The sequence below is a fragment of the Arachis hypogaea genome, chromosome 5 (assembly GCF_003086295.3).
Source record: "Arachis hypogaea cultivar Tifrunner chromosome 5, arahy.Tifrunner.gnm2.J5K5, whole genome shotgun sequence".
NCBI classification, from domain to species: domain Eukaryota; kingdom Viridiplantae; phylum Streptophyta; class Magnoliopsida; order Fabales; family Fabaceae; genus Arachis; species Arachis hypogaea.
Window position 1 is genome coordinate 113453997 of NC_092040.1, and position 15763 is coordinate 113469759.

A 15763-nucleotide genomic window follows, 5' to 3' on the forward strand; every position below is an offset into this window, starting at 1 on the left:
CTGAGATTTATATACTTGTAAAAAAAATGAGTTTATAAAAGAAGCAATCTCTCTCTTTTTGGTACAAGAAATTTCTTCTTATCTTCTATTTGATGAAGGTGATGCATTCTTTTCTTTAATGTTAAAAAGTAAAATACAATTAGGTTATAACTTACATAAAATGCATAATCTTAGCTTCAACAAGAAAAAAAGTAGCATGCATTTAAAATTTACAAGCTGATATTTATATCATATATGCGATATTAAACGGGTATAATAATAGTGGAAAAGTATATAAAGAGTTAAAGACACCTGTGGATTAAATAATAGTAAAAATAAAAATATTATTTATATACTAAAATTAATTATTAAAATTAATTATTATATATTTTTGTTTATTTAATTTATTTTTAATATATATTTTATATTTTAATGTGTATTTTATATTAATGGTTGATTTGAGTGTATTATAAAAAAATAGTTTGGATGGTTAAGTTGGCAACCAAACCAGTTCCTTAATAAATATTTGCCCACACGCAATCTCTGCCCGTGTTTTTTTTTTTTTTTCAGATTCATTGCACAGCCATTATATAAAGGCAGTAAGATACTATGATGCTTCACATTTTCATTATTTTTTATGGTATTAAACACCTGTAGTTTTTATTTATTTATTTTGTCCTTAATTATATTTGGTTTCTTTATACCTTAGGTTTAAGAAGAACGAACCATGAATATTAATTTAAATATTCATAAGATAATGATTTCTTTTAATTTATTCATCCCTAACCTAATATTATACTTTATGTTAATTTCCAATTTCCAACCTAATATTTAAAGAAAGTTTTTTTTTTCTTCTTTTTTTTTTTTTACATGATCACCCTTGTTATTTTTTAGTTTTGTGAATCTGTGTGACCAATTGAATTTGTAGGTAATAATTTGTTGAGGGAAGTCATTGACCCAATCCAACTCTTCCACATAGCTTGGTACCATTCTTTTTATTTCTTTTTCTCCACACAATTTTTTTCTCAAAAAAAAAAAACAATTAGAATTTTCAGTTATATGTATCTAGAAGGTAAGGTGTTTGAAATGGTATTTGACGTTTGTATACATGGTCAAATACTTAGACTGGAGAGACGTTTTTTGAAAGGAAGAAATTAAATTTAAATTGAACCGCATAAGAAAAAAATAGATTATTAAATTAAACAATAGAACTGTTCAATTTTTTTTATTTAAATATGCTATGCATAAATAATAATAATAATAATAATAATAATAATAATAATAATAATAATAGAATTTGAATTTAATTTTAATGTATTGACAATGTAAAACGTTTTATATAATCGTGCAATCATATCTATTTTTTTTTAAATAATCATTCACACAATCAATATAAAAAGTAATTATTTTTACTGATACAATATTATATAATTAAATATATATAAAAAATTACTTTATACTGATAATACATAAAAATTAAATACATAAAATGTAACTTAAGGGAATAACTTAGTCTGAAAGCCAAATAATGCGTGGTGTATGTAGTACTGACAAAGCCTGCGGATTCTCCCATGTCACAAATATATTGCTTAGATTATAAATTTGAAAGTGTAAATGTGTTAAGGCCTTAAAGGAGATTGGAAAAGATCTCATTCTTTTCTCAAAATGACCATACAATAAATGGAGAAGTCATTCTCAATAAACAAACCACCAATCCTCTCAGAAAAAAAAAAAAGAAAAAGGAACGGTTCACATACATATACAAGTGAAAAGAATTTGGCATTATTGGATATTAAAATTAAACAAATTTTTATTCCAGACTATTGTAGTGTATGTTTTCTTTGATGGTGGGTTTCAATTTCTTCGAATTAAAACATGTTTTCTAAAAGTTAGTTTAAGAAATCTGAACTAAAATTCTATAATATATTAAGCGGTATGAGAATTCTAATTCTAATTCTAATGCACTTTTTACATTTAAGATTGGATATTTAAATATAAAATTTAACTAAAAATTTATATAGTGTTTTAAAAATACGGATTAAACTATTTTAAAGTGAGAATAAATAAGTTGATAAAACAAAAAATAATATTACTCTAAATAATCATCATTAAAATAAAATAATGATAATTATTTCTAATAAAAATTATAAATTCAATAATAATTAGAATCGAATTTTATTTTTTCAGTTATGAATCAGCTGATTTTTTTTTTTCACGGTATTTTCCAGCTCGACAGATTAAGAACTAATTCGTCGCGGTACTGAGTTTCATTTAAGGGTTTGTCGCTGGCCAATGGATTGCTACATACACAAGGCGGGATTCGAACCTCCGACACTTATTTAAACGGACTAGTGAGCTAACCACTAAACCAACCCAAATAACCTCAATTTAAAATTGCTCAATTCAACAAGCTAAGTAGATGATAGATTATTCTTATATAGTTATATTAGTATTATTGGGTTGGTAGATCTTAATTTGGTAATCAGTATTTGAGGGAATAACTGACACTTCAATGTCAAGTTAGTATTTGAGGGAATAACTAAAAGAATACAGTGATATATATAATTAATTAGAAGTTCCAGTTATATATAAAATGAGAATATTCTTAAATGAAACCCAAAATACAGGAATAATTTGATTGTGTGAGCACATGAATTCACCAACGGAGTTGCACCATATATGCAAAACCTTTACAGATATTTTTCAAATGTTGGGCATACATGTCATATATAGGCGGATGAGAATTTTTATTAATTTATATTTTAATTTTATGTCTTATAATATCGAATATATTTTTCTTAATTTCTTTGCAAATTCAGTTGAAATCATATTTTTTAAAGTAGTAATTGTATGATTTGTTTTTTCTCTTGAACGTTTCTGTTTGGTTATTTTAAAAAAAAATATATCGGATACATTTTTATTTTCTTTTTGAGAATATTATAATCAATTCCCATCAGTTTTGAATTTTAATTAAACAAATTAAACTTTTTATAATAAGTTGAAAATTCAAATGCAGTCGACTTCACGTGGAGTTAATAGTTGAGAGTCGTTAAATGAAAATTTAATCAAATCAGTCAAATTATCTAACGGCTATCCGTTATCAATTTCACGTAAAATCGACTGAAACTGAGTTTTCACCTTACAATAATTATCTACAAGGCATAATATTTTCAAATATAATATTTAAAAATATATTTTTCTAACCTTAATCAACCCGTTCTAACCACAGAAAATGAGAAAAAAAAACTATATCCCTCCCATCTCATTAAGTCATTAAAATTGCTTGAAGGACGATGCCGAATTATACTCTAACCTAAAAGCATTGTTCTCATATGGTACATTATTATAACCAACAAATATGGAAACCAAAAAATATGCAAGAATTAATTAATTAGTATATTCTGAATAAGGACGACTTCAAGTGGGGCCAACTCCAATATAGGATAGAAGGGATTTAAAGCAAGATATAAATTCAGTTTGTTGTATAAAGAAACATGTTTATTTATAAATCAAGAATACAATTTAGTTATATATATGACAAAATTAATGTAGTATTAAACTAAATTAATATAAAATTAATCAGATATATATTTAGATATTATATTAATTAATTTATAACATTTTAATTAAGTATATTCTAATAGAGCAATAACTAAGAAAAAAATTAAAATGCTACATTCAAAAGAAAAAAAATTAAAATGCTATTTATCATTAGAGGTGAGCACAGCTCAGTTTGGTTTGAGTTTATAGTAAAATTAGAATCGAACTTATCAAAATGTAATTGGTTCGGTTTGGTTTGGATTTACGATTTTTTGTACATGTACCCGAACCAAACCAAACCAAACCGATTAAGAACGGATTGGTTCGGTTCGGGTAATTAAGTACCCGATGACTTTGAAATTCATAAAAAAAAAATAAATTTTTATCTTAAAATTCAACAAGTACAATAAACATGTAAGATCAATAGAAATAATCCAAATATGTTAAACACCAAATACATTAAAGACTAAACTCATTAAAATCCAAACATATTAATAGTGAATAATTATTGTCTAATAGAAAAGTTATATATATTTTTAATTTTTTTTATTTAATTAATATATGATCGGATTCGTGAGTTCGGGTCCACACCCCTATAACCGATATCCGAACCAATTATTAATAAAGGTCATCGATTTGGTTCGAGTTGAACCCGATTACCTGTTAATTCCAGAACTAATTTAATTGATTCGGTTCGAGTTTAGACGGGTAATGGAATACTCGCTACCCGTGCTCACCCCTATTTATCATGACAACTATGTTACATACATATGTACCAATTAATTTGATCGTATAATTTTTGTGTACATACTTAATTTTTTGGTTTTTCTTTGATTGGGTGTTAGTTCAATAAAAAAAAAAAACACTTTATAGACCAATATTGAGAAAACAAATCGTGATAGATTGATTTTGTGTTGTAGTTCATGAATCCACTTTAAACTCTAAGGTGTGTACACAAGTCATATAGAGAATAAGATGCCATAGATTTCTACAACGAAAACAATAATAAATAAATAAGAAAAAAAGAAATAAATACACCAAATACCAAATATAATTTAATCGAGAGATCAGAAAAGATATATGCTTATTACTTGCTAACTATATATCAAAACGAGTATTTTATAACCTTATTATTACAAGGCACACGAAGAGTTTTGTTTAAGGAATGTGAAACTTAAACTTCACTCAATAAATACTAAATATAAAATCAATCGTAATTCAATTTGCTATTTTGCTTATCAAAATCAATGTATTTTTTTAATAATTCAAATTTGTAGTTAATATTAGTTAATTTAAAAAAAAATATTCTAAATTTTAAATATCCTAAATTTTAATCCTATACCTTAAATTCTAAAAAAAAATAACAGTTTAGAAAATAATTTTATAATAAAAATTAACTAATATTAAAAATAATTAAATAATTCTCTATATTTATTCATTTCATTCTTAATTCAAACATTTTGTTTATATCTTTATCGTTTTTATATGTACAATAATATTCTAAAACTCATTGATGAGTTTGTAGAAAACTCTAATAATATAGAATTAGTTTATACTTTATAAACATTTGTAAGTCCCCTATGGGACATGCATATGGGTCTTTTTAATTTTATGATTTACAATTTCTTTAAGCTTTAGACTAATGACAAGATTAATAATAGTTTTCTTCTTCATTTTTTGTTTGTTTATATTTATATTTTTGGAAAATATATATGATGATCCCTTCGCCTAAATTCCCGCTACTTATTGGAGACATATCACATTATGGAGTTATCACTAAATCACTACTATATAGTTGGACAAACTCAAACCAAATTTTACCACTTATTATTTTTCAGTGGCCAAAATTAAACTTCATGAATACTTGATGCAAGTAATATATCATATATTTGATGCAATTTAACAACGGTTATAGTTCTCGCATCCATTCAACCGTTCATCCTATCTTTATGTATATAAAGATATATTCCTATCATTATTTAATTTATAAAAAAAACTAATTTAACTTACAGTTGTATTTTTTAAGAATTAATACGGCTATTAATTTTGTTTTTAAATCAATCTAGAGAATACAATATTTTATATAGAGGAATTGGAATAATAAGCTATGTATTAAGGTTTAGTTTAGATAAACAGTTTAATTAAGTTTATTTTAAAAAATAGTTTAAACAATAAATGGTTATATTAAAAGTAGTTTATAAATAAGTTATTTTATATTTGAGTTTTTAGTTTTAAAAGTATTTATTTTAAAAGAAATGTTATAAAAAGAAATAGTTTTACGAGAGAATTCATTTTTTTAACTTCTCTATAAACTTTTAAATAACTTTTAAAAAAAATTAAAAAGACGCCAACAAAAAAAGCACTCTCTTCTCTCTGCTAGGGTTGAAGCCTTTTTACCCTTGTGGCCTCCAAGAGGGAGGCTGCCGCCGCCACCGCTATCTTGGTAAGGTGGTGGCCTCCCTCCCCCCCTTTCCCCTCTCTTCTCCTTTTTCTTTACTCTATTCTCTCTCTTTTTTCTTCTTTTGGTTTCTTTCAGTTTTCTTTGTTTAATTTCTGTTTTCTAATATCCCTATGTGGTGTATTTTCTCCCCTTTTGTGGTGATTTATTGTCCTCCCTTTATGGGTAGTGTGAGTACGTTGGTACAGATCTATCAGATATTAGAGTATACACTGAAGTTCACTTGTTGTTCATGGAAATATCTTTAGACTAGAGGAGGATTCGGCTTTAAGCAGAGAAGAAAAACAGATTTTTCAACATGTTGCATCACTTTTAGTGTTGATTTAGAAATCATAGAGATTCAGATCTGTCTATGTTTCTACTGGTTAAGATTCTTTGTAATCGAATGTTGGACTTACTTTCAATTTATAGTTCAGCATAGAATTTATCTAATCATCTTCTCTAATTTTAGATCTAATTTATCTCTCTCATCTGTAAGTGCCGTTTGGCTTTCCTTTGAATGATATGTTTTCTTCTGTCAAAAAAAAATAGCTTTTAAAAAAATTGTAATTTGATTTTAAAAATTGTACCAAACATTAATATTACTACTTTTTCTAAGTCAAAATCTCAAAAAATTACTTTTTAAAATTTTCAAACGGGTCTAAGTCATATTAATTCTTTCGACACTTTTATTATTAATATCAAAATTTATTGACGTGGTACGGTAACACACTTGAGCGTCCTAATTGGTTGCTAACATGAAAAATTTATACAATCAAATTAAATTAATCTTACATTAAAAAAAATATTGAGGCATTAAATTTTTTCAATTTAAAATTAATTTCATCTAATTTTAAAAACTTATTATATTAATGATCAATTAGAATTATCAAGTATGTAATATAGTGTTATTTAACGTAAAAATTTTGATATAATAAATAATAAAAGTGACAAAAAAATAATATGATTAACTTAAAATTCTTAAAAACTAAATTTAATTAAAAAATTATTTTAAAAATTAATATAATATAAAAAAGAGTGATCTTTAACGAATAAATTTGATCATTTACTCCATATCTAAATTTACTTCTGTCACTCCTTGGTAAAGTTATGACTTCTCTGGTTTCATTACACTTTACACATAGAAAAATTGAATCGATCAATTACTACAAGTAATAATATTGTTCCGACAAATTGTGTTATTCCCAAGTCAGACCATTTCTACAGACGTGGGTCCAAAAGGACAATTCTCTTAAATGTTACCATATGCTCTCCACCATATATTTACCAAAACAACATTACACACATCACACTTTAAGAAACTATCAAAGCATGTTTAGGAATCATTGGGAAAAAAAACAAGTGTTTTTCTTTTCAAAATAATAGTTATGTGTGGATAAAAAAATTGAAATGGAATATAATTGAAACTAAAATTTTCAGTTAAAAAATAGTTTATGAGCCAAACATAAATTAATTATCATAACATAATCAATGATTTTAAAAATGATTATAATGATTATACATATAAAAATTATTAAAATAAATTTAATTTTAAGCATTTCAAAACACGCTTTTAAGTGATAAAATTATGCTTATGTTAAATGTAAGAAGAAAAACAGGTTAAGTTAGACTTCACCTTTAATAAGCTAAGTATATAATAAAGTTTATTAGTATAAATTTGGCCTGTAATTTGTTATAGACTATTTATTAAGTATTGCGATAAATTTGATCTAAAATTTGTTAAAAGATTTGATAATTTTAAAAAATTAAAAAATAGTAAAATAATAAATAATCAAATAAAATAAAAAATATTAAATATATTTAAAAATATATATGTAATTAAAGAAAATAGATAAAAGTCTTTAAATAAAATAAATACTATAAATTTAAGCTTTTACAATTATATTTTTTAATATAATAAAATTATGTATTTATATATCTTAACAAGTCTAACAAATTATTTCATAAATTTAAATATGAACTATTAAAAAATGTAGTCTTTTAAAATAGTTTGAACTTAAACTTATTTTTTGTCAGACAAATCTACAAACTCTTGACATGTCGATTGACTTTTTTTTCGTCCCTAGTTAAATGGCTATTACGTATTTTTGAATAAAACTTTTTTTATTTCTTAAATTTTAGAAATATTTGTTGATATAGGAGTTTTACAAATATTTATTATTATTTAAAATTTTAATAACATAAAAATTTAAAAGAATTAATTTTTTGTGTTCTTAAATAATAGTTTTAAGAAACTAATTGGTACTACCTTGATAAAATATGAAATTCCCTCTCTTCTTGATAGCAGAACTGAAAAGAATAATTAATGTCTTACGTCAAGGAGTGTACAAAAGGATTTAATTTGAACTTCTTTTTTTCGAACTTTGATTAAAGTTTGTTTGACCCAAAAAAGTTCAATCAAGCTAGTATTGTCACAATAATAAGATACTTCACTTAGTTACTTACTATTATAAAATGAAAATGTGAAGGAGTTAATACTTTCAATTTAGAAAAATAGAGAATTAATTAATATTAATTAAAATAATATAAAATAATAATTTCATAGAAAAATAAGTTTTTCTAAAATTTCTAATAAGAATAAATGACATAAATTTCTTAAAGTTTATATTAAAAAGGAAATTTTGCATTACCAACTTAAAATAGAATGAAAACAGAGATTAAAGCAATATTTGTCTTAAGCAACACTCTAGAGCTAATTTCAATCCAAGTCACATATTAATATTGGTAAGTTTTACAAGAAAAAAGACAAAGAGAATAGATTCTCCTAATTAAGTGAGATAAGAAACAAAAAAAATATATATATAATATAAAATTATATTTTATAAAATTAATTAAAAAGTAATTATTTTTAATATTTTGACAATAAATAATTAATTAAAAAAAATGTAATTTGAAAAGGCAAATGCAATGCGCACGCTGAAGGCGCGTGTGGAGGGAGCGTGAGCGCATGGCTTACCTCACCAGAGTCCTTGGATTGCCAACAATTCAGGTTCGTTATTAAATAACCAATAACACCAACACAAAAAGGACGAGTGCGTTTTCGGCTGTCATCCTCTAATCACCGTCCATTCTCCCTGAATCTCCCCTTCATATCTCGAATCTTATTCCTACCAACGGCCCTGATCTCAATGCTTACAAACTCTGATGCCAAAACATTCCGCACTTTTATTTTATTCCTCCCTAACCCCTCCTATTTCTTTTAGATATTTTCCTCCTCTCAATTATCACAATTTAATCGTTTTGTTTTCAATTTTTAAGTTTTAGAGCATTTATCTATTTTAGTTTCGAATAAATTTTAGACCAAATATTTCAGTTTTTAATTAAAATAAATTAGTTCGTTCGTTTTTAACATTTAATTCTGTAAATTGTATTAATTTTTATATATTTTATTTTATTAACCCTTAACAAAATTATTCTATGTGTCACGCTAAGTTATCACGTCAATATTCTCATGTTAAGTGTCACATGTATAAAAAAGACAAATTGATTTTGAATAAATTATTGTTATTTTGGTTTTTCAAAATATTTATTATCACATAAATTAGTTTTCAAAAAGGTTAAGTACGATTTTGGTCTTTAACGTAGAGGCTGAAAATTTATTTCGTCTTCAGTTTTTTTTCGTTACAAAATAGTCTCAAAAGTTTCAATTTATTTTAAAATCGTTATTTTTAACAAATTAACTCTAACTTAAAAAAATTATAAAATAAAATTAAAAAAAGAAAGAAAGGGAACGACGAGGGGGAAAAAGATAATTTGGGAGGGGGGAAGGGAAGGGAAGGGAAGAAGAGGGAAGAAAAGGTAGCGCCGCTGTCTGTGATGGAGAGAACGGAAGGAAAAACCGCCACACACATAGATGAAGAGGGGGAGAAGGAAAAGGGTATTTGCTTGTGCCTCTGCACCTTTGCTTTTGGTTGATTTTGGAGGAGAAGGGGAAGGGTATTTTCGTCTGAAGGACGATTTTAAAACAAACTAAAACTTTCGAGACCATTTTATAGCGAAAAAAAGGTCAATGATGAAATAAATTTTCGACCTCTACGTTAAAGACCAAAATTGTACTTAACCCTTCTCAAAATTATTCCCAAGGCAAATCAATTTTCAAAAATATTCATGATCACAAAATTGTAGTTATCATTGCCATACTGAACTTTCTCGTTGCGGATATATCTTTTCCTTGCTAGTTTAAGAATTTTATAAACTAGATTATTTTTGTAGATCATATTGAATTCAATTTTTATGTAATCAAATGTCTCTCTATGTGTTAAATGATGTTAAGTAAAGAACTTCGTCTCTAATATGGTTGTCACTCAATGTTTTTCGATCAGACTTGATTCAAACTCTCTTGACAAGTGTGATTTGGATTATAAAATTTGATTTGGAAGTAGTCTCTTACATTATTGTAAGCACAATAAATAAGTCATGAATATTCATTTTGTGAATTTTTTGTATTGTTGGTTGTTAAGAGAGTTTGTGGTTGAGGTTCTCAAATTCTAGCACCAACATCCTTTATATTTCTTGTAATTAATTATTGTGATGAGCTTCCTTGTGTTCGAGTCTCAATTATTTTTCTATATGCTTCAGTTTTAATGGTTACTTTCTATATTTTATCATCTATTTTTGGTGGATCTCTATTAGCATTATCTTTTCTAGTCTCTTTGGTAATAATTTCGTTCTCTCTGTTAATTTTGTATTTCGTTTTAACCACTTCCATGTGATTGCCTATATTATGATCAATAATAAGGCCAAGGAGAGATAGAAGTGATTTCTAGAACTATTGTAATATAATTTGAGTGACTGTGCTATTGAAAGGTGAAATTTCATATTTGATTAGTAAAATGTAGATATTATAACTTGAAATATTTTTTATGTTTGTGATAGTCTAATTTTGTTGATAATGAATATTTCTGAGGATTGATTTTCCTTATGATGAATAATTTTAGGGATTAGTTTGTTCAATTATGAATATTTTGGACCAAATTGATTGTAATTTGTCCAGAGATTAATTTATCTCTTTCGTACCGTTTGATGTGATAACTTAATGTAACATGTAGAATAATTCTATTAGAAGTTGACAGAGCAAAATGGGCTAGAGGCTAATACGACTTAAAAAATCAAATGATAGGGACTAACGAGCTAATTAATTTTAGGGTAAAGTATACTTTTTATTCCTAAGATTTACAATTTTTTCAAAAATATTCTTACCGTTTAATTTTATTCAATTTTATCTCTAATATTTTTTATTTATATATTTAATTTTATCTATAATGTTTTTGATTTATTTCAAAATTATCCTTAGACGTTTTCAATTTTGTCCTGATATTCCATATAAAATTAACATTTAGTGGTAATTTTGGTACAAACAAAAAACGTTATAAAAAAATTAAATACAATTAAACGTTATGAATATTTTTTAAAAAAATTATAAACATTAGAAACAAAAAGACATACTTTACTCTTAAATTTAATTGAGAACTAAAATATTTGGCCCAAAATGTTTGGAGACCAAAATAGATAAATACTATAAGTTTTAATATCATATGATCAAAATTATAGTATTCTTTTCCATGTCAATACTTATTTATTTATGAAAATGAGATAATATTAATAATTTTGTTTGGATTTTTTAAATAAAAAATAAATATCATATTATTGATATATATATTTTTGAAAATACATATAAAAATATAACATTTATATTAAAAATAAAATATATTTATTTATAAATTATATTTATATATAAATATATAATTACTGATTTTAATATGTAAATAGCTTTTTTGTTAAATTTGACATTTTTCAAATAAGAATTTGGTTTGCCATAATATATTTATGAGAATAATAAATTTGGTATTGACACATTCAAGATTGAACTTAAATATTTGATATCAAATTTATCATCGAAACATACTCATTAGTTAAAAACTATATTTGGCCTTCAAATAATTTAAATTTACATAAGATAGATACCAACAAATTAGAATAATAGCGTGATTTCAAAAGAAAAAATTCTATTGTTTTGAGACCATAGTATGATTCTAATAAAATGACTAAAATTAGTAATTAATTCGTTGTCTAGTATATATTATTGAAGAAATAAAAAAAATAAGAAGTTAGGAGAGGGAAGAAAAAGAAAAGTTTAAAACCCTTCACTTCTCCGTTATATCCACTAGAATCATTTCAACCTCATAAAAAACTCCACAATACAACACAGCATCCTCTCTCTCACTTTTATTCTCTTTCTCTCTCTTCACTTTGCTTCAATCTCTCTCTTTCTCTCTCGTTGTGTCTCATGCTCTTCTCCAAAAACACCACCACCTTTTCCTAACTGTCTTGTTTTTTCCTTATTTTCTTCGCAGCTAATACACACAAAACAATGTCATCGCCGGGCTTCACCGGCGGCGGGGCATCAGATTTCTTCACCGGAGCAGCCCGATCCAGCACCATGAACACGAACCCCGGCGCCTCCGCCGTGGCAGCCAACAACCACCGGCACCTCCACCCTTCCCACCCCCTGTACCGAACCCAACAGCAGCTGCCCGCACTGTTTCTAGATCCTTCCTCACAGATCACGCCTCGGCACCAAACACCAACAACACAACCACCACCAACAACCCTCATCGGTAAACGCACCCTCGCCGAATTTCAAACCCAACAACAACATAACCACCTCCTTAACAACCACAACCACAACAGCAATAACAACCATGTCCTCTCTAACCTCCTACTCCGCTCCGTTAAGCCAAGGACGGCGTCGTTTCACACAGGTTCCCCTTTGTCCCCTTTATCGCCCATAGACTTCTCAATCCCTGAATTGCAAATCCCTTCCTCAACTCATGCCTTCCAAACGCAGCGTTTTGGCATGCCTCTCTTCAACCAGCTTCGCCCTAACCCCATTCACTCCAACAGCCTCCCCTTGCCTCCTCCTAACTCCAATAATCATTTCCCCTACCGATGCTCCAATTTGAGTGGTTCCGTTTCCAACCGGGTCCAGCTCCCGCTCCCGGCCGAACCGGAGAACAAGATTAATACGATGGACCACAGGCTTCTGGAATTGGAGAAGCAGCTTCTAGAAGACGAAGAAGAAGAAGCTGAAGCCGATGCGGCTTCTGTGATCACAACAAGCGCGTGGTCAGAGACCATTCAGAATCTCATGGGAAACGGGTCCACACCCAAACCAGCTTCTTCGTCCCCTACATCCTCAACAACATCTTCAACTTCGTCTTCTTCCTCCGTGGCTTCTCCTGCCATAGGGTGCTGGAAGCAGACGCTAATGGAGGCCGCATCTGCCATAGCCGAAGGTAAACAAGATTCTGCCACTGAGATCCTGGCCAGGTTGAGTCAAGTTTCCAACCCGAATGGAAATTCGGATCAAAGGTTGATGGATTGCATGGTTTCGGCGCTCAAATCGAGGGTAAACCCGCTGGAGAATCCTCCTCCCGTGGCCGAGTTGTTCAGCAACGAACACGCCGAGTCGACTCAGTTGATGTTTGAAAACTCGCTCTGTTTCATGGTAGGGTTCATGGCAGCCAACTTCGCAATCCTCGAAGCTGCATTTGAGAACAAAACGGAGCTGAAGAGGTTCTGCGTGGTTGATTTCGATATAGGCCACGGGAAACAGTACGTGAGCCTTCTACTCGCGCTCTCCGCGCGTGGGAGAACCCCACCGGCTATGGTAAGGATCGTGGCGGTGGCGGACACCGGCGGCCAAGAAGAGAGATTAAAATCTGTGGGCGAAATGCTAGCAAGACAGGCAGAGAGGTTTAGGATCGGATTCGAGTTCAAAATCGTTCAGGTCACTCAGCGATTCTCCGAGTTGACCCGCGAGTCGCTTGGATGCGACGCGGATGAGTTTCTAGCTGTGAACTTCGCTTTCAAATTGAACCGAATCCCGGACGAGAGCGTGTCCACGGAGAATCCACGCGACGAGCTCTTGAGGCGCGTGAAGTCACTCTCGCCGCGCGTGGTTACAATCATCGAACAGGAAATAAACGCCAACACGGCGCCGTTTCTGGCGCGCGTGGCCGATTCGTGTTCGTATTACGGCGCGCTCTTCGACTCAGTCGAGTCCTCACTCGGCAAGGACAACAATAGTAACTCCGAGCGAGTCAAGGTGGAGGAAGGACTGAGTCGAAGGGTTTGCAACTCGTTGGCGTGTGAAGGCAGAGACCGCGTGGAGCGTTACGAAGTTTTCGGAAAATGGCGGGCACGCATGGGAATGGCGGGGTTCAAGTCGAAGCCACTGAGTCAGAACGTGGCCGAGTCGATCAAGTCACGACTCGCCCAGAGCAACAATTGTAACAGCCGAGTCAACTCGGGCCTCACCGTTAAAGAAGAGAACGGTGGGATTTGCTTTGGATGGATGGGGAAAACTCTCACCGTCGCTTCTGCTTGGCTCTAACTTCCTTCTCTCTCTTATTATTATATTTTATTCTCTTTATTTTCTTCTGAATATTATAAATATATATATATATCTCTCTCTCACATTGTTACTATATATCTTAACGTTATCTAGAGATAATGGAAAGGCAAATAGAATAGATTTGGAAAATTATAAATATATGTTAGTTATTTTGTATTATTATTGTTATGAAGGCATAAAAAAAAATTGAAAATGGTTGGCTCAATCCTTTAACTTTGGTACCCAAGGTACCCACCAGACATAAGAAACAAATAAAGTAGTGTTTGGATTCCGAGAAAATTTATGTTGCGAAGTTGCATTTATGATTCGTTAATGTATTCCAGTTGATAGTTTTCTTTTTATTATTTTTATTTTATTTTATTATATCATCACTTGGGTGTGTGAAAGAGGAGTTGGTTGCTGTTTGGTAGCTGACTTACTTGGATGCGTTATGAGGGCTCCACAACCTAAAACGATGCGTTTTGAGGGCTCTTTGTGTTTGATTTCTAATTCGGAATTTGTTTTCTTGTGTTGTGTTGTAGAAATAATGACATTGATTGATATCTGCACGTAATCTTTTTGTATAGTTTGTGAGTTATTTTCAGTGGCCATATTGCTCTTTTTATGCACTTTCTCGTTTCCATAAGAGAAACTAATATTTCTCCTAGAAAGGAAATATTATGGGGGGAAATTGAATTCCCCATAAGAGAACTCATTGTACCAAATATTAAAGCCTCTGTTTCAACGTTGTACCAATGTTTCTATGGCTCTATGTATATGCTTGTTACGAAAAACCAAGAATGATTAATAAAAAAAAAGAAGATAGATTACAATTTACAAGTCAGCTTTAGCCTGTGAATTTTGTTCATTGGTTAATTGTACCGAAACCATTTGACCAATTGTTCCCCTTTTGGCTAGTACAAGAAACGCTCTTAATTATTCACATGAAAAAGAAAAAGAAACAAAATAATGAAAAAGGCCCTCCTATCATAGGTTTAAATTGTTAAATAGTAAATTCTTAAATAAAATTTTAATGTATGACGGATTAATATTTGAGTTGAGTTATAAAATACTATGAGGAAAAAAATTGTTGTAATTTATGAGTCTTGTCTATCTATACTTGCTTTACTAGAGTGTTGAGCTATTTCTTTAAAAAAAAAAAAAATTGTATAGATAAAATATATTTTTATGAATAGCGTAAAACTTGTTAGTTTCTTATTTTAAAATAAATTGGCTTAAATTTTAAAGAGTGGCTAGTAAAATACAAAAAGTTGAGTAACTATTTGTATATAAATAATCTCTCTGAATTTAGATTGTGCTAAATTTTTTTCTCTCATCACCTAACATTCACAAAAATTACTATACGAATAATGGACAATTATGTTAAATAA

General features: G+C 29.0%; 1 protein-coding gene across 1 annotated transcript; it reads left to right on the plus strand.

Annotated features, from left to right (window-relative positions):
- Positions 1-11967: 11967 nt before the first annotated feature.
- LOC112802898 (scarecrow-like protein 8) lies at positions 11968-14598 on the plus strand. The gene has a single exon (XM_025846288.3). It carries the CDS (start codon positions 12348-12350, stop codon positions 14370-14372), a length of 2025 nt encoding a protein of 674 aa, XP_025702073.1. The 5' UTR covers positions 11968-12347; the 3' UTR covers positions 14373-14598.
- The last annotated feature ends 1165 nt before the right edge of the window (positions 14599-15763 follow it).